Source organism: Stegastes partitus, unplaced genomic scaffold (genome assembly GCF_000690725.1).
Source record: "Stegastes partitus isolate 25-593 unplaced genomic scaffold, Stegastes_partitus-1.0.2 Scaffold1450, whole genome shotgun sequence".
NCBI classification, from domain to species: domain Eukaryota; kingdom Metazoa; phylum Chordata; class Actinopteri; family Pomacentridae; genus Stegastes; species Stegastes partitus.
In genome coordinates this window covers 129,481-152,396 of record NW_007579181.1, presented here as the reverse complement: position 1 = coordinate 152,396, position 22,916 = coordinate 129,481, and the positions used below count along the sequence as shown (strand labels likewise).

Genomic DNA, 22,916 nt, shown 5'->3' with positions numbered 1-22,916 from the left:
GCAAGGCTTGATAAAAAAAACCCACCTCATCTTTGGTATTCACTTCAGGACAGACGAGGAAGTAATAATGCAGCACCGCACAAGGACACAAAACTCAACACAAAATGGAGCACAATACCAAGCCAAGGATTTATACTGTGGTCTGTGAAAAACACAAGAAACCAACAGCAGTTTAAATGTCTTTATTTTTGTGTGGTATATCCAACTATCCAACTCCAAACTGCCCCATCCAAGGGCACTGGGAAGCCAAAAGGGCTAATACAGATGATAACCATTACATCTCTGTTGAAACTCTGCTCAAGAAACCATTTTGTGCCCATTTCTAAGTGACTTTCAGGCTTTTCCTCTCAAAACATGAGAAATGTATTTACTTTGACACATAACTGAACTTATAAAAATGGAAATTGAAGATTTTTGAGACAGATTTCGCATCTGTTTCCAAAAAATATTCTCACATCTGCCTGTTCAAGAGCTGTTTCACAATATTTCTAACTGCTGCTTTATTCAAACCAATATTCCAACCTTTGGTCTTATTGTTGACCCATTCGTTGATTTCATCGGCTGCTGCATTGGGGTTGCTGAAGTCCAGGCTCCTTCTGTCGCACTGAAAGTTGGCTCTGTTGGTTTCCACAAAGGTCTCCTCCATGGGGAAACCGATCTGGCTGAACATGGCGTTTGCGATCAGCACTACGTCCTGGTTGGACTTGGCTGTCAAGGTCTTGTGCAGCTTCTTCAGCATCCTGTATGGGCCTGTGCACACCAGTGACACTTTGAATTATGACTCAAACACTGCTCACAGGTTTAAACATATTCAGTTTGTTAAGGCTCCTCTGACTACTGGTACTTCAGCTCATGTGGAGCTAATCCACCACATTCTAGTGCCTAGACACAGCTTTCATATACTGTTCAATAGCAGAACTCCAGCACCAGAACAGCCCTCACCGTTCTTCTTGTAACGGAGAGCGTTCAGGATTTGCTTCCGTGTGTCCCCATAGGCTCCAGGTAGCAGCATGCCCAGGATGGAAGCCACACCATGGGGAGAAAGCACCACGTTTTCCAGGGGCTTGTTGCGGACTACTTGCTGAAACACCTGTATGCCGAGATCAGAGCCCCGCTCGCCGTAGGAGGGGGCTTGGGACAGAACGCCCTGATGGCCAAACAAGGTCACCAGCACACACAAGCACAATACGGAGATGTGCTTCATTCTGATCCCTTTGGCACCTCGTGAGAGACAAAGAACAGAAGAGCAGAGGCAGTTTGTATGAAACCCACTGATTACTAGGAGCATGCATAGCTGAGAGTCATGCTTTCTGAACAAGTACACATGTAGAAAAACAACAATCCATCATTGTAGGGATTCTTGCAGCTGCCTTTGCCCGTCCTTAAGGCAGAGAAATCCTCTGATCTGCTGCTCGGTCTGACTAACTCTTACTCACACAGTCAAAATATCACCGTCTAACTTTAACCAGAACAGCGAAACTGCTCCCTGCTTTTGTTTTAATTTTAGACCAAATTGAATCTTTGGTACCATTTTAGGAGCGTGATTCAGGCTCCACTCCCCGGAGCAGAACCACAGGAGCACGACTGGACGTCTGCTGGTGATTTATTGTGGACGGCTGAGCGGTAAACATGCTGGTTTCCCTCAGCTGCAGCGTGAAATGCACTCAAGTGTTGGTTAGAGCTGCTGCAGGTAGATTCACAGCTAAATATCTGATATTGAGCTCAGAAACTTTAGAAAACTAGCTTTGACAGGGAGTTTGTTTAAATGGAAAAACTATTTTATTTAGAAAATTGGGACATTTTGAGTTCCTTGTATGAAGCAAGTTTGACATAACATGGCAATATTAGTGTCAATAAATCTGCCATGTTAGGCCACTAATACTCACAGATTGGTCTTCTTCTGGTAGAAAAGTGACAGGAAACCTGGTCACACTTTGCATTTTATTTATTTAGAAGTGGATGCACATGCCTTAAAGCTGACTAATCTTGGGTTAAAGTGGAAGAATGTTCTTCACAGTGTGTCGTGTGTCTGTAAAAGCTTCATGAACGGAGCTCAGGCGCTTCTTGAGCTCCTCATACATGAAAATGAGCAACTGCAGGAGGTCCAGCAGAAGCAGCGGGCTGTGAGGCGCACTTCTTGTGTGACCAGTTGTAATGCAAGTCACGTTAACATAACTTAAAGTAAGACCAAGTAAGACCAAGTAAGACAGGTTTTCCGCGGCTGGCTTATGTTAATTAGTTGCAGGGAGCTCATTTAAAGGGTCTGACCAAACCCACCTGACGCACATTGGTTATTTAGCACTTTTAGAAAATAGATTTAATCAGCTGTGAGGAACTTGTTTGGCCTGAATGCAGACTACAAGGTGCCATGAAGTGTTGTTAAGATAAATATAACGTCTGAATCTGTTAAAATAACCATATTTATTGGGGGGAAAAGTCAGGTTTAGACGCGGGTCCTTACCTATGACGAGGTGACGCTGCTTGATCTGGTCCCGCAGGTGGAATTAAAACCTCTCAGTCCGCTGCTCGAGCGAGAAACCGAAGCTGCTCCGAAACTTTAATGTGAAAATAGTCTTTAGTCCAGTGAAAGTGAGCGCTACTACTGACTCCGCCGTTGTTTCTAACAGGAATTTATTGGCCCGAACTCCGCCTTCCGACCAAACAACAGCACAAGTGAGCGTCTCATGAAGCCGTCAAGCACCGCGCAACGGAGCATGCGCGTCACTTTCAAAGTAAAAGCGCAGGAGTCCCCGCAGCAGTCCACAGATTTAATAATACAACCGTATACTGAATAAATACAAGGGCCACAGTTTAATATAATTTACCAATGCTATTTTGTTTCTGTATTTTGCTGTTTTATTCATTTTCTTTTCGAATAAACAAACAAACAATAAAAGGAAATCAGCTTTATGTTTAGGTTCATGTTGCAACTTCCGGCTGCGTCTTTGCTAATTGTGGCTACCTTGACGCATCAGAGAAGTTGCACGTTGTTTAGGGCAGGAGGTGGGGAAGGTTTAACAACAACACACAGACATTAACATTAATTATGTTGTGTCAGTGAAGTGGAAAATTACCGAGAGCCTGTAAAGACGACTTGACCTTTATAACTTCAAACACCAGCAGAAACGTTTGTGTGAAGTACAGAATAAACCTGAGTAAGATGCCCCAGAATGTCCCCTCCTGCCAATTACCTTTTATTTTAGGTCTTTTATTGGATGAACGTGACCATACTAATCTTTAAATAACACTGAAATCATCTTACTGGTCCAATGAAGTACAAAGAAGTGGTTTTAAATCAAGTACAAAATGAGCTTCAGTCTGTAGTTTTTAAAGGAATATTCATATACAAATTGTTTACTGCTGTTAACACAAGAGTTCGATGGAGGGTTATCCATTTATTTGATAAAAAAGAACAAAAAAATAATAATTCTGTAACTTGAAAGTGTAAAAGTAGGACTTTAGAGGAAGACACCCATTCCAGCAAGAAAGCCCCAAAAATGATGATTTTCAGTATCTATAGCATTGCTAATGTTAGATTTGTGATAAATTCTGTACACTATTATGAGAGTGACAAAACAGCTGTCCAGCATTAAAATATATATTATTGTCTGTCTGAAAGGCTGACTGGCTTTACTGGCTGACTTTATGTTAAGCTAAAAGCGCTATGCTATACTAGCGTACTGTAGCACGTGCTAGCTATAGTTTGAAGTCTTTGCTGCTGTAACTTCAGCATCACTAGTAATTAGAAATTGAATATTAACAATAATAAAGTGAAGGTAAAGATATAGCTTTTTTAGCCACATACATATATTTCTAATAATCAGACCGTCTAAAAAAAAATCTAAAATAATTTCTGTATGTGTTGTGTAACACAAGAACAACTGAAAATAAAGTTAATCATGTGCATAAGTAGAAAGTTAGCCAGGCTCAAAGTAACTCATAAGACAGGGTTTCTCCTGAGTGCTGGTGAAGATGCCCCTTTTCAAGATTTCATATTTAATTTTATAATAACAAAGCTGTGGTCTGGATGTATTCCCCTGATCTTACATCTTCTGTACAAGTTGTATAGATTTTTGATATATTTGTATTTTATTAGAAAAAGAAAGTTGTTGCTAAGGAGGCTGTTTACACCCAGTGTGGCTGAACTGTCCTGTTTTCCCTCGATATAATTTTTCATACCGATGTTTTGTTCAGTTTTGATGTGATTTTGTATTCACACAGCCTCTGAGTGATAAAAGTTTTCCCTGACAAAGCAGCGCCTGATGCTTGTGTTTCTGATGAGGCGATGCAGCCGGGTGGTGAACGCACACAAAAACACCTGAAAAGAGCCCGAGAGTCTCAAATACATCCTGCTGCCGCTGCCAGCGAGAGGATTACGAATAGGTGCTCGGAGGTTTGAATTACAGGGGATTAAATGAGAGTGTATGGGCAATTACGGCTAAAGCCATCGTAAATGTTTACTTTAGCAAAGACTGGATTGTGGTCTGTCATAATAATATATATTTCACGTGTATATTCGGTGGCTTGAACCTCCACTTTAACAGATTAGTTTCACAGCCACCGGACCTGACGGATCGTTTAGGTGGAGGCTCTGAGAACCCACTGCTCCGGCACCGGACACCCACGGCGAGTCTGGATTCAGGGCAGGATTGTGGTTGTGGCTGCTCGGTTTGAGTGGGGGTCTTGCCTGTCCAGCTGGGACGCAGAGATGGGACTTGTTGTGAAAATAAACACTGTGGAGCAAAGCGGGGTCATCGTGTCTGAGAGTTTTCGGGCGGTAGGCAGTGAACGTGCAGCTGTGTGCTGTAATCATGCCATCCAAGGCCGCTTACTGTTCTTCAATTGTAGTTGCTGCTTTCAAACTAAATCCTTCTGCGTCAAAGCAAAAGATGAGAGCATTGTAATAGAACATCCAACCCAGTCGAGCCATTTCCAGGTCCTGATGTGTTTGAAACACCATCTCTGTGTCCTGCTGGAGATACAATCACGTTCTCGTTGAGCAACCAAGACATTTTTTTCGTCACACTCTTATCATCAAACAAGACTAAACTTGTGCTGAACAGGAACAGATGTCTGACTTGTATGTTTGTGTATGAAGAGGAGTCACTTCTGGTAGAAATTCCCAGTGAAAGTATTTTTCTTTTTTCATTGCGGCCTGTTTGAACAGGATGCCGGTTCTCAGATGCTGCAGTGAAAGAGTGAGTTTGCAGTTGTGATTGTGATAAACTGACTGATAACCTTTATGTTGAAAGCTGCTGAAATTTCTGCAATGAAAGATAAAGTTTCTCAATATGAAAAGTATTTCTCAAGAGGTGGACTCATAATGTGTTGTGTGTGCAGAAAGCATTGGTAAATAGCCTGCAACAAAAGACAGTGACGCTGCTGACTCTGACTAAAAGGAGCTGCGATGCTGCGGACATTTCAATTTGGCATTCTTGCCCTTTCCTTTGAAAAATCTCAGAAAATGTTTTTGAAATTATTGTGGTTTTTACTGAATTACTCCACATAAGCAATGCAACATAAAAGTTTAATTTAATTACACAAACCTGAATAAAACCTGACGGTGTTCATGTGGTTTATACGTCGAGGGCCAACTAACCCAAGGACTAATTCTTCTTTAATGTTCAAACTTTTATTGATCACCTTTGCAACGCACCTCAGACTGAAACTGAAAATGCAGAAAATCATAAAAAGACATCTTTATTCATCAGCTGAAAATTGTTCTCACTCATTCATCATCTCTACACCTTAATCCTCACCAGGGTCATGGGGGGCGGAGCCTATCCCAGCTGACTGAGGGTGAAGGCAGGTTCACCTGGACAGGTAACCAGTCTATCACAGGGCTACACTTAGAGACAGACAACCAAGCACACTCACATTCACACCTACGGACAATTTACAATCACCAATTAACCTCAGCATGTTTCTGGACTATGGGAGGAAGCCGGAGAACCCGGAGAGAACCCACGCTGCACGGGGAGAACATGGAGACTCCACGCAGGAAGATCCCGGGTGTCCTCACCGGGACGCCAACCGGCGACCTTCTAGCTGCGAGGCGACGGTACTAACCACCGAGCCACCTGCAGCCCGTCACTCATTCAAAGGAGACATATTGTGCCAACTTGCATCCCTTTGAGGCCCCCTTTCCAAAAACCTCACTTTTTCCTGATTGGCCAGCTTCTGGAAGCCTCCCCAGGTCCAGCACCCAGTAGTTGTAAGCATCACATCATCTTCTTGCTAGGATGCAAACTCAGAAAGCAAACTGTAAACCTACAAAGTAGCATCATTTCTCATTCTTGACTGAAAATGGCAGCGTCTCAGATTCACCTGCAGCAGATTTAATTTGGACGATGGAGAAGTGTGAAGTGGAAGGCTGTCAAAAAACCAAAGGTAACGTAGGAAGAATCATGTTATTGTGCTGTCAGCTGTCAGCATCTCCCTCAGCTATTTTATTTGTAAACTCTTTTGCTAGAACATGCACACACATTTACAGAGAAGACAGCAGTTGGACCTCATGGCATCGCTGTGATTTAAACAGACGACTGTATAAAGAACTTTATGACGCGCTGACATCAGCCAAAGTCAAAAAGTGAAATGCGAAAGTAGAAAGAAAACATTGAAAACCTTTCAGCTCATTTAATATCAACATCCAACATTATATACACGGCAGAAAATCAGGAAAAGCTCAATACATTCCCTTTAAAATACCTGAATTTTGTACCTACAGATGCTTGTGCAACGTGTCATTTCAAGGCAGTGATAAATTTGGCAGCAAAACAAGCAGTCTTGTTCTAGCGTCAGTCATCCAGAATGATTTTTTTTTTGCTTTGCAAAGTCACTGATTGAATTTCTTAACTACAAGTTACTGCTTCAGCCACTGCTGGAGGAGAACGTAGATGTGATCGCGGGCCAGAGACAGCTGTGTGAGATCTTGGCTCCTGGCCGGGTACATGTTGGCACAGTGAGCTGTTCCTGGATCACAGAAAAATATAAACATGAGGGATACAGCAGCAAAAAAAACAGAAGCAGAGAGTTCCAAAAACAATTATCCACCTATTAAAATTAGAGTTGAACAAGTGAGGCATTGTTCTGCCTGCTCGGCTTCTCAGTCTTTGGCTACAACATACATCACACATAAGCCTCGGTGTGCATTAGATGGACGGAGTTTATTAAAAAAATGTCCAGGAAACTTATCAAAGTTGGTTCTGTTTCAACACACAGCTACAACTTTTGCTCCTGTGGTTACGCGGCTACATGTAACCTTGAATTCTAAAAACCTCTAATTTTTTATTCAGAATTCATTCCAGTTCTCACCTTGATGTCAGGAAGGATTTTAAAAAGCAAATTACCAGATGAATATGTATGAGGAGTAGATGGGCATTAGGAGCAAATGGGCGAGTTTCAGTGGCATCATCCATTATGCATTATTTGTTCTCACCTTTGATGAAAACAGCAGGCAGGTCGGGAGCGACGTCCTGGGTGATCCCCAAGGCGTGCCAGGGGTCAATGGAGCCGTTGGGGAAAACTATCCTGCTGGAGCGGATGTCATAGCCGCCGTAGTTCTCATTAGTCTGGACGACGGCCTCCGCCACCTGCTCTGCGCTGATGTTGTAGAAGTCTGCACACTGTTTCACCTGATACCTGGGTGAGAATAACAACGGTTTAACAATGCAAGGTGATGTGGAAGTGGGTGTAGGTGAAGAGGCAGCAGGTGCAGGGGTGTTCAAAAACAACAACACAATTATGAGTCTATCAGGCAGAGAGTACTCACGCAAGAGGGAAGCCAGAGAACGGCTGGTTGGGTGAATCGGTGCTCTGGTAAAATCCAAATTCACTGCAGGTCTGGTAGACCCACTGTCTCCCTGACAATAAACAGAAAATTACCCGTGGTCAGAACATCCATTTGGTTGTTTGAAATCAAGGCACTAATGACACAGGGCTGACAATTAGTTAAAGACGGCCTCAAAGAAAGTATTCACATTCACTTATTCAGCCCTAATTAAGAGAGGAAAGAGGGCGATCGGAGCCACAACACAAGGGGGTGGCTGGAGGAGTTTATACAGGCGCATCGCAGTGGCTTTTCAAGTGACCACATCCTGTTTCTGTGGTCCCCCTCAGCCCTCCCACTCATGGAGCTGGTGCTGGGAATGAGAACCACCAGCTCGGAGCAATGACACCAGATGGAACGCAGAGAACCCGTTTCCGTCATCCAAAGTTGATGCACGGTGCAAGAATAATATCCTTTATCTATATAGGTAATATTTATAGCATACTAGTATTTACTTTTTAAATATGGTGCCTCTAAAATGTATTAAGTTCCCTTTTTAACAATAAATTGTGGTCAATTTAATTTGCTTTTTGTTCATCAGACGAGACGCTGGAAACCAATCACTGCACACCATCACCAGCATGGTGAAGCATGGTGGTGGCAGCATCACGTAAAACTGCTCCTCAGCAGCAGGCTCTGAGAGGCTTGTAAAGGTCGAGGGTAAAATGAATGCAGCAAAATATGAGAAAAGCCTGAGGAAGCCTGATGTACTCTGCAAAACAAACTGCGACTAAGAATATTTTCTTCCAGCAAGACAGTGACCTGAAGCAGACGAAGAGGTCATTTCCAAAAACAGATAACTCCGTCTTCACAAACCTTCAGGAGACCCACTGTTCCATCATCTACCTGAGACATCAAACGTCATTTCTACTGAGTCACATCCACTCAGCTTTAATTTAATTGATATTATCTCAAGCAAACAACAAAAAAATAGGCTTTCTGAAAATCTGTTTTTGCAAATGAACTCGTCATTCATCCAAAGCTGCACAGAAACTGTTGAAATTACTTTTTCAATCATCTTGTACATCTTGTATTTTAAATCAATTTACAATAACTTAGTAGAAATCTGTTTTTACTTTGACATGAAAGGGTTTTTTTTTTTTGTCGACTTGTTCGTGACCACGTTTCAGTGCTGAAAAACAACAAAAGGAGAAAACTTGTGACGGGGTGAACATGTCTTATAGCTGCTGTGTTTGGTAGTCCAGTGATATAACCACGCTTTTGGTGGTCCTTCTTCGCCACAACCTGTCTGACGGTCTTTTATTTTTGTGACCTATGACCTACCGTTCTGTAAAAAGCCTTTCACCAACACCCAACGGTTGGTTTGCTAGCTTATGATTGTGACCACATCCAAACACACAGCCCGTCTTGTGGCTGCATTATATTCTGCCTCCTGAGGCGACTGCACTTGATTGCTCCGGTGTTACGGTGACGGTGGAAAGTTTCGATGAGACATTACAGTGTTTCTCCATCATTTGAGGACAACTACCTGACAACCGAGCAACAAAAGCGACCCCAAAATACAAGGTGCTTAAAAATAGCTGTTTTGCAGTGGAGCTAAAATAACCTTATTTGCACAAACAAAATACCACTTCCCAGTACAAAACGTCCACACCCACCTCCCCCTGCAGCCGGCCCATCCCAGGATGTGTTAGTCATGTCTCTGATGTAGTTGCTGAAGCTGGCGTCCAGGCATTTAGTAGAGAAGGTGTCCATCATGAGGCGGGCCACGGCGACATATCGGGCGTAAGGGTCTCCGAGTGAAGAGTCGCTCATCACACCACACAGCACCTTGATCGTGATGTTGGTGCCCGTCACACCCTGTATGGACACGAACAGAGCAAACAGAGGAGGACAACAAGCACATTAGTAAAGACAATAATAAAAATGTGTGGTAAAATCAGAAACAGTCACAAGATAGAAATATAACTGAGTTTATTTCAATACAGGCCGACTGATAAGTGGAATTTCTAAATGTTGTTCAGCTGCTGAGTGTTCCCATAAAAACACAGAAGAAGACATTTGCTTAAAACAAATGCAGCTTTTTTTTTAAAAACAAAAGCAACAACATTGTCCATTGTTTGTTGCACACTGGAGAGGCCCATAAAAAAAACTTCCTACCAAAACTATGTCAGTGGAGCCATTTTGCCGTTTACTGTGCATTGTATAGGGTGATGTAAACAGCGCTCTCTCAGATCCCAGCTTGAGAAGCAGATGTGATCGCTGGCCTGGCTGCTAATCTGGCACTACACCACAGCCACAACACAAAGTGGTATTGTGTTAGATGTGGAACTGAAACTATCCACACGGCTAGATGTCAGAAGAAATAAGTGAGAGATCATGCTTTTGGATGAACAATCTGGTCTAAGGCTTCATTTATTAGCTGTTCCTGAACTCTGATATGGGAAGAAACTCATTTAACAGCTGCTAAATGAATGAGCCGAGATTGTTTTTTAGATTTTATGTAATTAGTGCTTTAATAACACCACATGACAGTGTGTGCAGCTTGTATGTGGGATTGGGTGATTTATTTTGGAGTCGCCAATGTCGTTTCTTTTTTTTTTGCACATTGTGCAGAAGAAATGATGCTGACACCAAAATGAACTGATTCCAGGCAAGCGGGACAGAAATGTTCCCTCTGAATCAGCTCTGTGAATGCACAGGGATGCATCAGGATTATTGTGAAGGAGATAAGATTGGCATCAGTCATTTCCTATTGGACATGCACACAAAGCATTGTGGGATTCCAGGTGATGGGGGACTGACTAGCTGTGCAACAAGAGGTCGATGCTGGGAAAAAAAACACTTCTATGCAAATGAGGGTGAAATTCATCTGGTGTCTCTGCAGTAATTTGCAAAACAGAAACTAGTGGTGGAGCACAGAGTTTAGTTTTCACCTGCTTTGATGCACGTCTGTGGAGGAGAACATCTTCATTGTACTGTCTGGACATCCTCATTTCTAAGCACTTGGCTCACAGGACTACAGACCAAAACTAAAAGCAGGTCCTGCTTGCTTTTAGCTGGACAAAGTGCCCAATCCCGACAGCAAGAGTAGTAATCTTAAATAGCTTTCACTGTACGTGTTAATGCATCACATGTGGCTTACAGTTTATTCTAACCTTGCTGTTGAGCTACTACACATCCAAATTACTTTAAATGAATCAAACCAATTAAGAATTAGAGGAGAAGACAGCTCAGAATCAGGGAAGCTTTATTAATCTCTGTAGAGCGGCGGCTCAAAGCAACGTCTGGATCACAGGAGGGATCTGCTCTCTGTATACCCACAGCACCAATCATAAAGGCACAAAGCTCCTGCTCCGTTTATGCACCTGTCTACTAAAAAGTGTGGTATTTATTGGAATGAGGGGCTGGCAGTGATGACATTTGTTAAAATAAAATCCTTGTTAACTATAAATGACCCACCACTATTCCCTCTGCATCTCCCTGCATCCTCTGTGTAGAAAGAGGAACTGTTAGCGCTTGTTCCACAAGCTGTGGCGTTACATAATGTCCTTCCCTATTTTATAAAGCGCCCCATTGATAACCCCTCGACTGAGAAGCCACCGCTCTGACTCTTCTGATTGAGTTACACCTCAGTCCTAGTTCTTACCCAAATTCCTCAGTGGTACCTAAAACCTGCTAGTTTGATCTGTACCCAGCCTTTTGTGTCAGAGAGGCAGCTGTTGGCTCTGCCTGTCTGCTAGCGCTGTGGATTCTGTGGCCCACCGCTCCTCTCAGTTCTTTTATAAGCGTCTCTTTAGCTTGGGGCGACAGGAAACCAGAGAGACCAAAGAGTCTTTTGTTACTTTTTCACATCAGCTTATTGGTAACCTGACTCACGTCTCCTCAAGGCACCAGGGGGACAGAGAGGGGATGGGATGAAGAAAGGGGAGGAGAAAAGACGGGTAACTGGTAAAAAAAAATAAAAATAATATGGACACAAAAAGGGAATCAGACGTACAGTAACAGATGATCATGGAGATAAATCCCACGTGTACATCTCGTTTTAATGGAGACTTGTTTGAAGATGATGTAATAATGTGGGGATATGGCAGCTTTGGCAGGGCAAAATACCACCATACGTAATTTATTATCTGTTTTTTTCAAAGTGGATTGTGACACAAAGCAGTACTATAAGAAAATCATCTGGCATTAAAAACAAACTGCTGCACAGACAACACGTATGTCATAAAACACAGCTAACCCAGTCGTACCAGCAGTCCCACAGTCGGCCCACTGCCCTTTTGTCTGCCTCCTATTAGCTGCCTAGAAGTAGGTTTAAAGGGCAACTCCACTGATTCTGTGTATTTATAGGGGAGGACTACTCCATGTGAGACAGCAGAGACATGACACTCCAGATAGGAGTTGTGGGAAATCTGTAAAATCATCTCCAGTGATTGACTCGAGTCAGCAAAACCAACAGGTTTTTAGAAAATTACAGATCTGGGAGTTCTAAGGAGGAGATCTTAATGAACCTCTGCAGTCAGCTCCACATCTCTACTCGGGGGTGGTGAGGTGAAGCTATGCTAGCTGCTAGTAGCATAACACGCTGAAATCTCTGAGTGAACAACCTGCAGTAAGTTTGCATTGTGGGTCGTGTAGGCGTCCATCTTTATGTACAGTCAGTGATGGGAACACTGGCTGCTTGGCCCATGGACCACTGCAGCGTGAAACATGTCAACAGCTCCTGGTTGGATTGCACTGACTTTCTGTGTAGACATTCGTGGTCCCCAGAGGATACATCCTGATTCTTTGGTAAAGTCTTCTGTTAGTCTGTAAAACATCTCAACACCTAGCTGATGGATTAGCAACAAACTTTGTACCGGCATTCATGGTCCCCAGAGGACGTACCATCAGCCTTGTATGTCCTTTGACTTTGGTGATTGAAGCCTTGCTGAGCCACTAGCATGGTTGTAAACTCTTAGCCAATCCTAGAACGGTCCATTGTGAGCCCCCCTAGCGGTGCTGCAGCAGTAACGTACTCTTTAGCTAAAGACAGACAGGGACAAATGAATGTAATGATGCAACGCTGTACTTGCATGATGGGACCATGCACTGCTGACCAGAAATATTTTATTTTTACCAGATAAGACTAAAAGCATCAGCCTTAAGGTCTCCTCACTACTGGTTTGATTAAACCTTAAAAATTTCCATGACAACAGTCCTTTTCTATCTTAAAGTGGCTTCACACCGTCGCTCCCTCTAGAATGTGTGGATCTATGAAATCCCTGTCTGTTGCCGCCTCCCTCCTCTCTGCAGCTTGAGCACACCAGCTCACCTACGACTCTGCTCAAACACCATAAAACTAGTCTGTGCTGGAAAGTTGTAATGTTGATGTAATTCAGCAACACGTGTTCAAACTGAAGATAACGACACACAGAGCTCGTTAGGATCATATATGTTTGATCCATGTTTTGATCATCTCTTATTATTATATCTTAAGGCATAATCAACATAACTTGTAGACAATTGCAGCGTGAGAAAACGTCTGTGGAAACAGGACGGGAGGGTTTTACGATTTCATCAGGAACTTTACTGACTCTGAGATGTTAATAAGCGTTATTCAAACTAGACTGGTGTCTTTCCTTCTTTTAAAACCGACCGCCTACCTCCTGAACTGGCCTCTCTTTTTAGCTGAGTCACAAGCCACCTATAGTTTAAGTAGGTTACAAAACAGGCTCTTATATAGACGAGTAGACGAAGTGAGCAAGCAACCGGCTTCGGGAACCCTGGAGACCCTCTTATAAGGCAATATCTCAGGGCCTCCCGCTGTTTGGCAATACAAGCTTTATTATGTTTCAGCGTCGTGCTGTTGGGCTGTCTGTAGCCCTCCGACACCTCATAGCTGCCTTCCATCAGTGTCCCAGCCTGGACACTAGGGCCAACCGCTGATCTACAAAAGCTTTGTACAACTTTAGGTTCTTTTATCGTGGTCATCATGCAAACACCATGTCGTACTTAACACATTGCTAAATACCCACACAGGCGTATTACTGTGTATCCACGCCAACAGCTGCAGACATGCATCAGTACACATGTTGGAGAGTTAGTGTCAGTCTGTATTTAAAGTGATGTGTGATCTTTACTGCACACAGAAACTGCTTCTCAAAGGACAGACCCTTCATAGTTGCATTCCTAGCACGCTTCTACATCGAACCCCACCAAAGGAAGTCTGAGGAGTCCTTCCTTCAGTGACTTTTCAAGGATGTCTCTTCATATACTCGGTGTTCTTGCTGTGAACCCACCATACCATGCTTGGAATTGAAGGTGGCACCTTTTCAGTGATGCATGTCTGCATTCATTCCATCATGCGCTCTCCAGATGATAGGAAGGAGCCTTGCCTTGCCAGTGAAGGACGAGAACTGGAAGGACATGTTCTACCAAGGAAGCATTCTGGACTTTGAGAAATACTGGCTGACTTTTTTCCCCCCTGAAGCTGAGAAGGCTTTCTGGGTAAAATGTAGTTGTTTTTTTAATTTACCATGTTCACATGTCCGTATGGCGTTTTTAGATTCAGAGACGTGGGGTTCCATACATACATTCACTGTGTAATGTAGAGTAGATCTACTGTGTTTGGACAGAGTAGGTGAGCAGGTGTGCTCCAGCTGCAGTGAGTGGGAGAGGTGGGGACTTCATAGATCTGTGGATTCTAGAGGGATGCAACGTTGCACAGTTACATCTAAACCAGTTTGAGGCAGGAGGAGATTATTGTCTCTATTTGTTAGAGGCAGTGACTCCTACAGAGAACACAAGCAGCCAAAATGAACCAAACCTGTGGATATACGATGATCCACCTGATGAATATTAGCTTGTCAACTGGGATAACTTTGGTAAAACAAGCTAAAGTTGTAATTTAAGCAACATATTTCTATCAGGACGTGCAGGACTTGTTGAGCATCTCATTGTGCTGTGAGAAGCAAATAAATACATATTGTGGCATTAAACCAAACATTTAAACACAAAGACTTTCAGTTCAAAATGTCAGTTATTGATTCCATCAATCTAAACTGATCACCATCGGCCTCTGAAATCAACTTCTAGTGGTGTTTGACTCGTGCCGTTCGGCTAACCCAGACTCCCTCTCACCTCAAACCCGCGGTTGTCTTCATTGTACTGGACCACGTCCATGAAGCTGCCAGCCAGCGTCTCCAGGAAGTAGGCCGAGTCCATCTCCGTCTGGATCTGCAGTTTGGAACACAGGCTGGAGCCGGAGAGGAGAAAAGAGGAGGAACGGATGGAAGGAAGGAAGCAAGGTAATAGGGAAGGTGGAGAGGAAGAAGAAGATGGAGGACGACAGAGATGGGGGAGAGATGCAGAGCAAAGAGGGCAGTTAGCAACACAGCACTTTTTTTCTTCTTCCTGGAAACAAACTCAAGAGAAAATACACAACTTGCCCCAACATGTGTTTAGAGGTTGCTGAGATAACCGACTGCCATGAGGCCTGAATAGCTAATTTAACTTTTTTAATTAAAAAGTGATTAATTTGTCCAAAGTCAATATACGTGTGCTGATTAGGGTCATCTGTCAAGTTGACAGTAATGAGGCACAGCGGTTTGTTATTCTTCCCTTAGGTGTGGGTGTCTATGCATGTAGATATACGTACAAGCATGTCTGTCAGAGCATCCGGGGTGCTAAAGTCAGAGGTCTTCCACGCTGGTAAGTTTAGGTAAGATGCAAATGACGTGACGTTGCTTTTTGGAAACGGCTCTTCCGTGTGTGCCGTAAATGACACTTCCTTCATGATGAAATCGTGACGCAAGTGCTGTGTTCTCTGAGCCACTGTGGTTTGGAAGCTGGACAAACCTCCAAACCACCTATGTGACCTCTGCGCCTGCATGAGGACATGTCTGCATCTCCAGTCTGCTCCATCTGCAAGAAGCTGAAATAAAAGATGTCCAGTGTGGTCGGGGCAGTTTTCATGTGTCTCTGTGACAGTATTAGTTCTGTGAGACAAACCGCACCATTACAGCAGCCGCTGCTTATTCATCATGTTGACTGACCTTACAGTCACTATGACAAACTGAACACGTATAAAATAACATCGGAGACGGCCAGAAGGGCTGCAGACACGACGCAAGCATGTTAGGAATGACTTCATGCTCGTAACAAACAACAATGGAAGAAAACGAAAAGAAAATAATGTAATGGGGGCTGAGAAACTGAAGCAATAAAACTAATGCTTTAGTCTTTCTAACTAATATTCTGCCGTTGAAACAGCATCATGTTATGTAACACCAAGTGAAATAATAGAACATCTAATGGGAAAAAATAGTGATGTAAATAAAGCAAACATCTAAATAACAGGGGATCATACTGTTACGTGGGCATTGTGTTACAGAGATCCAAGACTAAAGCAGACCCTCTCTGGAGCAGGTCCGACATTCCAGAGGCCCAGGCTCAGTCCAAAAGGGCTTGAGGCAACGCTCATGAAGCTGTAAAGGGACCTGACTCAAAGCAGGACCCAAGACAGCCCTCAGTGCTCCTCAGCCTCTCACATGGCGCCAGATATCACCTGCTGGCATGTAACTGTGTCGCCTTACCGGCAGCACTGCTCACAGTCTGAATAAAGAGCCTGTCTAGAAGAATAGCTCTACAGACGTGGCTGGAGGCGTTGTGTTTTCAGCTCATCCATCCGTCCCAAACTCTCGAACCTGATATCTCTTAAACACCTGCCTACTGTTAAACGTCTGACAGGATTAAACGATGACGTGATCACATTTTACATTCAAGAAAATCAACATCGCTGCACCATCAGAATGTTCTGCAAAAATAGCATCTACAAGGGAAGTAGTGCGATTGCTCGGCATTGTGCGTAAACACACACCTACTGCACGTGTGAAACGTGGACTAAAAGAGTAATATAGCAGAAGCAGTTTTAGTGAGGAAACCAGGGCGGACCGCAAAGTAGCTTCCTCCTCTCGTCTGAGGACAAAACAGCTCGACAGGCATTATGCAAATGTGTCACATAGTGAGATAGATAACAGAAGAAAAGGACGATAAACGAGCTGGTTCAGTCGGAAAGCAGGACTGTTTTCTGTGAACTTTTGACTTTGTAGTTTTGCATACCTTTTACATACACAAAAAGCAGCAATACAACACATTACAGGAACACTGACAAAGCAGAATATGGGCTCTTCAATGGGCGGCGATGAGAATGGCATCAAGCTTCTCATCTCACTCTTGGAATAAGCAAAAATAAAGCAAATAGTTTCATGATTGTCCCCAAACTGGAGCATCCATCCATCATCTCTACACCTTAATCCTCACCAGGGTCATGGGGGGTGGAGTCTATCCCAGCTGACTCAGGGTGAAGGCAGGTTCACCTGGACAGGTAACCAGTCTATCACAGGGCTACACTTAGAGACAGACAACCAAGCACACTCACATTCACACCTACGGACAATTTACAATCACCAATTAACCTCAGCATGTTTCTGGACTGTGGGAGGAAGCTGGAGAACCCGGAGAGAACCCACGCTGCACGGGGAGAACATGGAGACTCATCGCAGGAAGATCCCGGGTGTCCTCACCGGGACGTGCTCAGCGACCTTCTAGCTGTGAGGCGACAGTGCTAACCACCGAGCTACTTTGCAGCCGCTAGAGTAACCATTTCCGGGTAAATTCATTTGGCATTTTAAAAGAATTGCCTTTCATCCATCCTGCGACATCAATCAAGCCGTACAACTCTCGGTCACAGTATGTATATTAATCGTGGCTTTATTCTAACTGAATGAACCGATCCCAACCAATTATATTTGTTCATTTTGAAAAGTGAAATTATCTCCTAAGTAACGGACCTTAATCCTGCAGGCAGCCTGTGTTCAGCGCTCTGTCTGATTAGACTTGAAGCTCAGTGTGACAATGGATGGAGACGTGCTGGGAGTTGACTCAGGTCACCAAATTTCATTAACTAATGAGATTAATAGAGGTCTAATTTGTCCTGCCCCTAAAAGAAAAGCAGCAAAGCTAACAGGAGAGAGAGACAAATGCCGGAGCAGCTGAGCCTGAACACGTCCACTCAGAGGAAGAGGAACCCTCAGTATGTAAAGTGAACCTCAGCAATTAAAAGAGCAACAAATTTATTCAGATGAGAGCTGAAGCAAAGCCCCGGGCTGGAAACCATGTCAGACAATTACTGTGCAGAAGGCTTAGATAAAACTGAAAGTAAACAGGACAATTAGGAGCTCTTCCCGGTGCAGCAAATTTAAATAGAACGAGTAATATCTGCTTTTCAGGATTTAATTTAAGTGCAGCCTCGTGTTTGACGTGCATCATCGGCGGCCTCGCTCGGTTCAAATTGTACAGTAATTAAGAGCACAAAGAAGGAACGGTTCCACAGAGTAAAATGTACTGTACTTGAAGTCTTTGGTGATGTTGTCGTAGGTTTTGGGGTCTTTCAGGCGTTCCACGAGGACATCTGAAGCTTTTTTCACCAGCACAGGGCACTCTGCGTTCTCTGAGGCCAGCGAACGCCACACAACCTCCAAGTACTCTGGCAAAACACAGACGCAGAGGGAGGGGTGGACACTTAAACCTGGGCTGCTATAAAAAGACCACAATAATACACAAAAACAGCCCAGTTAAACATACAGGACTATTTCTGAGGCTCTGCGAAAGCGCCAATTCATCTTCAAAACAGCGTGGGAATGCTTGAGAGAGTTTTTGTTTAGGAAGGGTTTCAGTGAGGTTGAAAGTGAAATGAAGAGTGAATTTCACAGTTTATGAAACTCTAAAAGCATGCCCTCAGAGGAGAAACTTCACATTACGAAATCTTGGAACTTTTCCCTCTTAAGTGAAAGCCGGCCTCTCGCTGGCCATAATGCTGACTAACTGCACTGTTGTTATGGAAAGAAATAACTCTGCAGCTAACTGGAGGAAGAAAAGACACCTGACGTCAGGACACCGTGTACCCTGTTCTCTGTGTGTTTTGTCTCTGGTGTTTTCCCAAAGTCAAAGGGATTGTGGCCCCGAACGTGTGCGATAGCGTCCTCAAGATAGCTCCAGTGTGTGGGTGGAACAGCGTAGGTCCATGTTCAAAGCTCCTCTGACCTTGATTCCAGCGAGCAGCCTTCCTGAGGAAAACAACGGGCCTCGCCAAGCACAACACAGACACAGATAGAGAACGAACCCTCCTGTTTGATCTGTCTGGGACTCTTACTTCCAAGACGCTGAGCAAAACTGCAAAATTGTTGTGGAGTTCAATTTAACGCTTGATGTGTTGGATGAGGATGTTGATACTGGAGCACAGCGTAGAGGTTCCAGTCAAAGTAAACCCCAAAGAGGATGTTTAAAAAAAATACTAAAAAGTGCTGCTGGGTGTATTCTGTAAAGCTGACCTGCACGATTTAACAGCTTCATTATTTTTTGTGGTATTTACAGATTATATCTTACAGATGAACGTAGCTCCTGTGTGGTCACCCACTGGTTTACAGACTTCCATTTTAAAGCCTTGAGTTTGCTGTTCGCTGGTCTCCATCTTGGAAATGTTTTTTGGATGAATCCAGCACCTTCAGAGCTGTCCGTATATTTTATTTTCAACTAATACTGTTTATTCTGGACAAATTTGAGAGTTTTTGTGGTTTAAATGCAGCATTACTTGCATTACAGACGTTACTGTAGGGACGAACTGGTCTGATCACTTCATTAAATCGATAAGGAACAGCAGAGTTTATTATACTGAGCCTACAAGTTTCTGTTGAAAGCTTAGTGCAAAAAAATGTTGGTTTGTATGTACAGCAGATATGTCCATGTTCCCTAAAGCCGGAGTTAAATGAAAATGCTCATAAATATGTTGTGCCACTGCAGCGTGTTGTTTTTATCGGCCTCAGTAACTGGGCTGTTGTTGTTGTTGTCCTTTGGTGCTTCACAGTATTACAGGTGAACTTTAAAATCATTTAACATGTTGTTTCATCCGTTCTCCTCATCAGAATCTGGCTATTTAGATAGTTAACACTAATTAAAGACAATTGACTCTGAAATGCCAGCAGAACGGTGGAGGTGAATGTAATTTAGTCTGCATTAACATTCAGAAAATTCATCTGCAGCAAGTATGTCTAGAAGCATCGCTGCTGTTAATCTGGACGACCTACATCCACAGAGCCCAGTGTGTCCTGTTTCAACAAAAACTACTTTCTACTGAGGAAATGGTTCCTATTTCTACTGTGTTTAGTCTGATCCTGAGCCCTGACCTCACTGGACAAAAGCTCCCCCTTCTTACAAATGCCAGTTTAACCCCAGGTTCCATCATGTCATGTCTCTTCATACCTGGGAAGTTGACGGTAGCATGAACAGGTGCACTGGTGGCCACAGAGGCGTGGACCAGGTGAGGGTACTTCAGCCTGAACCAAGCAGCTAGAGAACCTGGGTACGACCCGCCAAACGCCACCCACTTCCTGTTGGTCAGCCCTTGGGCCTCGGCTGTCACTGTGCGGAAGTGGGCCAGGTCGGCCAGCGCCTGGCGGCTGCTGAGGAAACGCAGGTTTTCTGTGCTGAGGTCCCTACATGGAGAAAAGAGAAGTTTGATTAAATCTTTACATTATGAAACATATATATATGAAATATAGTGCATGGACCATGAGCTCAGAGATCCTCGTCTCAGCACAGAGCTGCCACCTAGTGGTGCAGCAGAGACACCAGCACCAGCTGCTGCACTCAAAGTGAAAATGAAGCTGGAGGTTTGAATGTCCTTTCTATGACTCCACAGCATTTCACAATCAGAGTGTCTGAAAGTCCAAAGCCAGCTGTAAACACATGATGAGGGTGACTGAAAGGGCCGGCCTTTGATACCAGTTATACTGTAAACGGATACTTCCCCAGTTCTCAGTGGGAAGCTGTAATATTTGTTAATTTTACTGTCGATGACAACACCACTGTGTAAGCAATCAAACCGCAAGGGAGAAGACGCCTGCACCAATCGGCTGCCTGCTGCGAGATCTGAATGTACCGGACGGGCAGAATTCACATGCAGGCTTCATTAAAGTCCACTTTGTAAGGACTCTAAAGGTTCTGGAAATATGTTTAAAGACGCTGATGGTTGAGCATTTTCACCTTGAAACTTAAGTGAACCGATGACCGTGTCTAAAACACAGGTTTAGACTTCAGGGGGGTTTTTTTGTTTTTTTTTAAATGATATTTTTTTGGTCTTTGTGCCTTTATTGGATAGAGCAGTGAGAGAGAGAGATAGGAAAGTGGGGGAGAAGAATGGGGGGAGGACATGACCTCCACATGGGGACTGTAATCCTGCACATGGGGCCAGGTGAGCTGTAGCGGCGCTTTACATGTAACCAATGGAACCAATCCTGTCAGCCTGCAGAGTGGGGCTTTGTGCATCATTATTCTTCTTTAGATTGAGTTTCCAGGTCAAACATACATGGCTGAATTATTACATTTTACAACCTGCCACTGTGTAGCGTAAAGTAGTTCTACAGTGTTTGAGCAGAGTCTCAGGTGAGCAGGTGTGCTCGGACTGCAGTGAGTGTGGAGGGGTAGGTAGAGTCGGAGGCGGGGACTTCATACATCTACACATTTTACCTCTAAGTCATCTTAAGGCAGGATGGGTTTATTTAAATAGAAAGAAAACTCCAAATATAGAACTTTGATAGACAGAGAATAGTCAAGGGTTAAAGAGGGCCTTTAACTTTAGAAGCACTTCTCAGAAACATCTCTTGCATTTGCTCCACAGCAGTTTGTCATGATAGATGACTGCTGTCCAAGAACTTAAGCCAGTTTGACCAGCTACGACACTTTATATATATATCTTGGCTCACTGAGTGCTAAACAAGAAACCTGACCAACTTCACCAGCCTCCTCTAAAATCCAGGATAGAATTCAAAATCCTGTGTCTAACATAGAAAGCTCCTAATGACCAGCTCCGTCTTATCTAAAAGACCTGATTGTACCGTATCATCTTAACGGAGCCCTTCGCTCTCAGACTGCAGGTCTACTTGTGGTTCCCAGAGCCTTCAGTTATCAGCTCCTCTGCTGTGGAATCAGCTCCCAGTTTGGGTTCTGGAGGCAGACACCATCTCTGCATTTAAGATTCGGCTTAAAGCTTTCCTCTTTGGTAAAGTTTATAGTTAGGGTTGTTCAGGATGGGGGTTTGGTTCCTTCTCACTGTTGCCGATTGCTTGCTCAATGCAAAGGCAACTCTGAATTGTTGGGTTCTCTGTGCAAAATTTGCTTGGTCTGTACCTTAATATGTTAAGTTAAGACATATGTTGTGAATTTGCACTTCACAAATAAATCTGAATTGAACTGAATCCTGCCATTTTTAGTATAATTTTCAGTGGAGAATGTTTTCTTTCAAGCATATGTTGCAAAATTGAGATAAAGCTGTTGTGCTTCTGCATTTGACTTATTTTATCTAAACACTGACTCCACATGAACCCAAACTAAAGAGACCATATGACTCAAAATTATATTGCATTCAAGACACTGTTCAGCAGGGGGAAACATACGCTGTCGGGTGGCTCTTTCCATAGAAGCGATGCTCCAGCAACAAGCAGAGTGCTCCCAGTTTCTCAGCGTAGGTGAGCCAGGTGCCATTCTGCATCCATGCTGGGTTTGCTGGGCCCTCGCCCCCTATCATCAGAAACACTGGACCGCCGGATTTGTAGAAGGCATCATTCACAAAGTATCTCTAAGAGGAAACAGACAGACAGGAAGTTTGCAAATGAGCCAAGTCAGCAAACTTTTAGAAAAGTGCATCGTCCTTGATGGGATCACCCACACATTGATTGAATTATTTTTGGTTAGTGAGCACTTGAGTAATTTGTTTTTAAATAGATTTAAATCGTGTAAGGGTTTGTAGAGCATGCAGACTTACTTGCTTCCACACTCTGCTGTCGGCACCGTTGAAGTGGTCCAGCTTCTGTGTGAACCACTGCTCCTCAAACAGAGCCCCCTGCTTGTGGTCCTGCACCTGACTGAACTTTGTGAAGCCCTTGTACAGCTTGGACTGGCCCTGTCCCACAGCAAAGAGACTCAGCAGCAAAAACAAGCTCACTTTACACAGGAGCAACGTTTGAAAAGCCATAGTGATACAAACAAGGAAACAGTCAGCTGCATGTGATTCAGTTCACTGTGGTCA

At 43.7% G+C, this 22,916-nt stretch overlaps 2 protein-coding genes and 1 long non-coding RNA gene across 4 annotated transcripts in view; 1 reads left to right on the top strand and 2 right to left on the bottom strand.

The window, feature by feature from the left end:
- Positions 1 to 2,574, bottom strand: part of serpine2 (serpin peptidase inhibitor, clade E (nexin, plasminogen activator inhibitor type 1), member 2) — a 9,474-nt gene extending 6,900 nt beyond the window's left edge. Inside the window, exons 1-3 of one of the 2 annotated variants that reach the window (XM_008299694.1) lie at positions 2,462 to 2,574; positions 943 to 1,212; positions 523 to 750 (exon numbers count right to left, since the gene is read on the bottom strand). In XM_008299694.1, the coding sequence (XP_008297916.1) occupies positions 523 to 750; positions 943 to 1,204 (490 nt within the window). In that variant the 5' untranslated portion in view covers positions 1,205 to 1,212; positions 2,462 to 2,574. Of the gene's footprint in view, positions 1 to 522; positions 751 to 942; positions 1,222 to 2,461 lie in introns of both variants that reach the window. The other variant, XM_008299693.1, reaches the window with a different exon arrangement.
- On the top strand, positions 2,539 to 15,099 carry LOC103370587 (uncharacterized). The gene is made up of 3 exons (XR_520896.1): positions 2,539 to 2,616; positions 9,013 to 9,027; positions 15,089 to 15,099. It is a non-coding gene; the product is annotated as an uncharacterized LOC103370587 (long non-coding RNA).
- prss59 (serine protease 59, putative) lies at positions 6,622 to 22,916 on the bottom strand. The gene is made up of 9 exons (XM_008299695.1): positions 22,653 to 22,916; positions 22,285 to 22,466; positions 20,093 to 20,325; positions 18,185 to 18,320; positions 14,915 to 15,029; positions 9,448 to 9,649; positions 7,772 to 7,862; positions 7,439 to 7,641; positions 6,622 to 6,972 (listed from the first exon to the last, which is right to left on the bottom strand). Exons 1-9 carry the CDS (start codon positions 22,860 to 22,862, stop codon positions 6,863 to 6,865), a joined length of 1,482 nt encoding a protein of 493 aa, XP_008297917.1. The 5' UTR covers positions 22,863 to 22,916; the 3' UTR covers positions 6,622 to 6,862.

Coding starts and splice junctions, on each gene's coding strand:
- prss59 (XM_008299695.1), bottom strand. CDS start 22,862: ATGGCTTTTCAAACGTTGCTCCTGTGTAAAGTGAGCTTGTTTTTGCTG. Junction 22,467..22,652: donor ACAGCAGAGTGTGGAAGCAA/GTAAGTCTGCAT, acceptor GTTTCCTCTTAG/AGATACTTTGTGAATGATGC. Junction 15,030..18,184: donor AACATCACCAAAGACTTCAA/GTACAGTACATT, acceptor CTCCGGCTCCAG/CCTGTGTTCCAAACTGCAGA.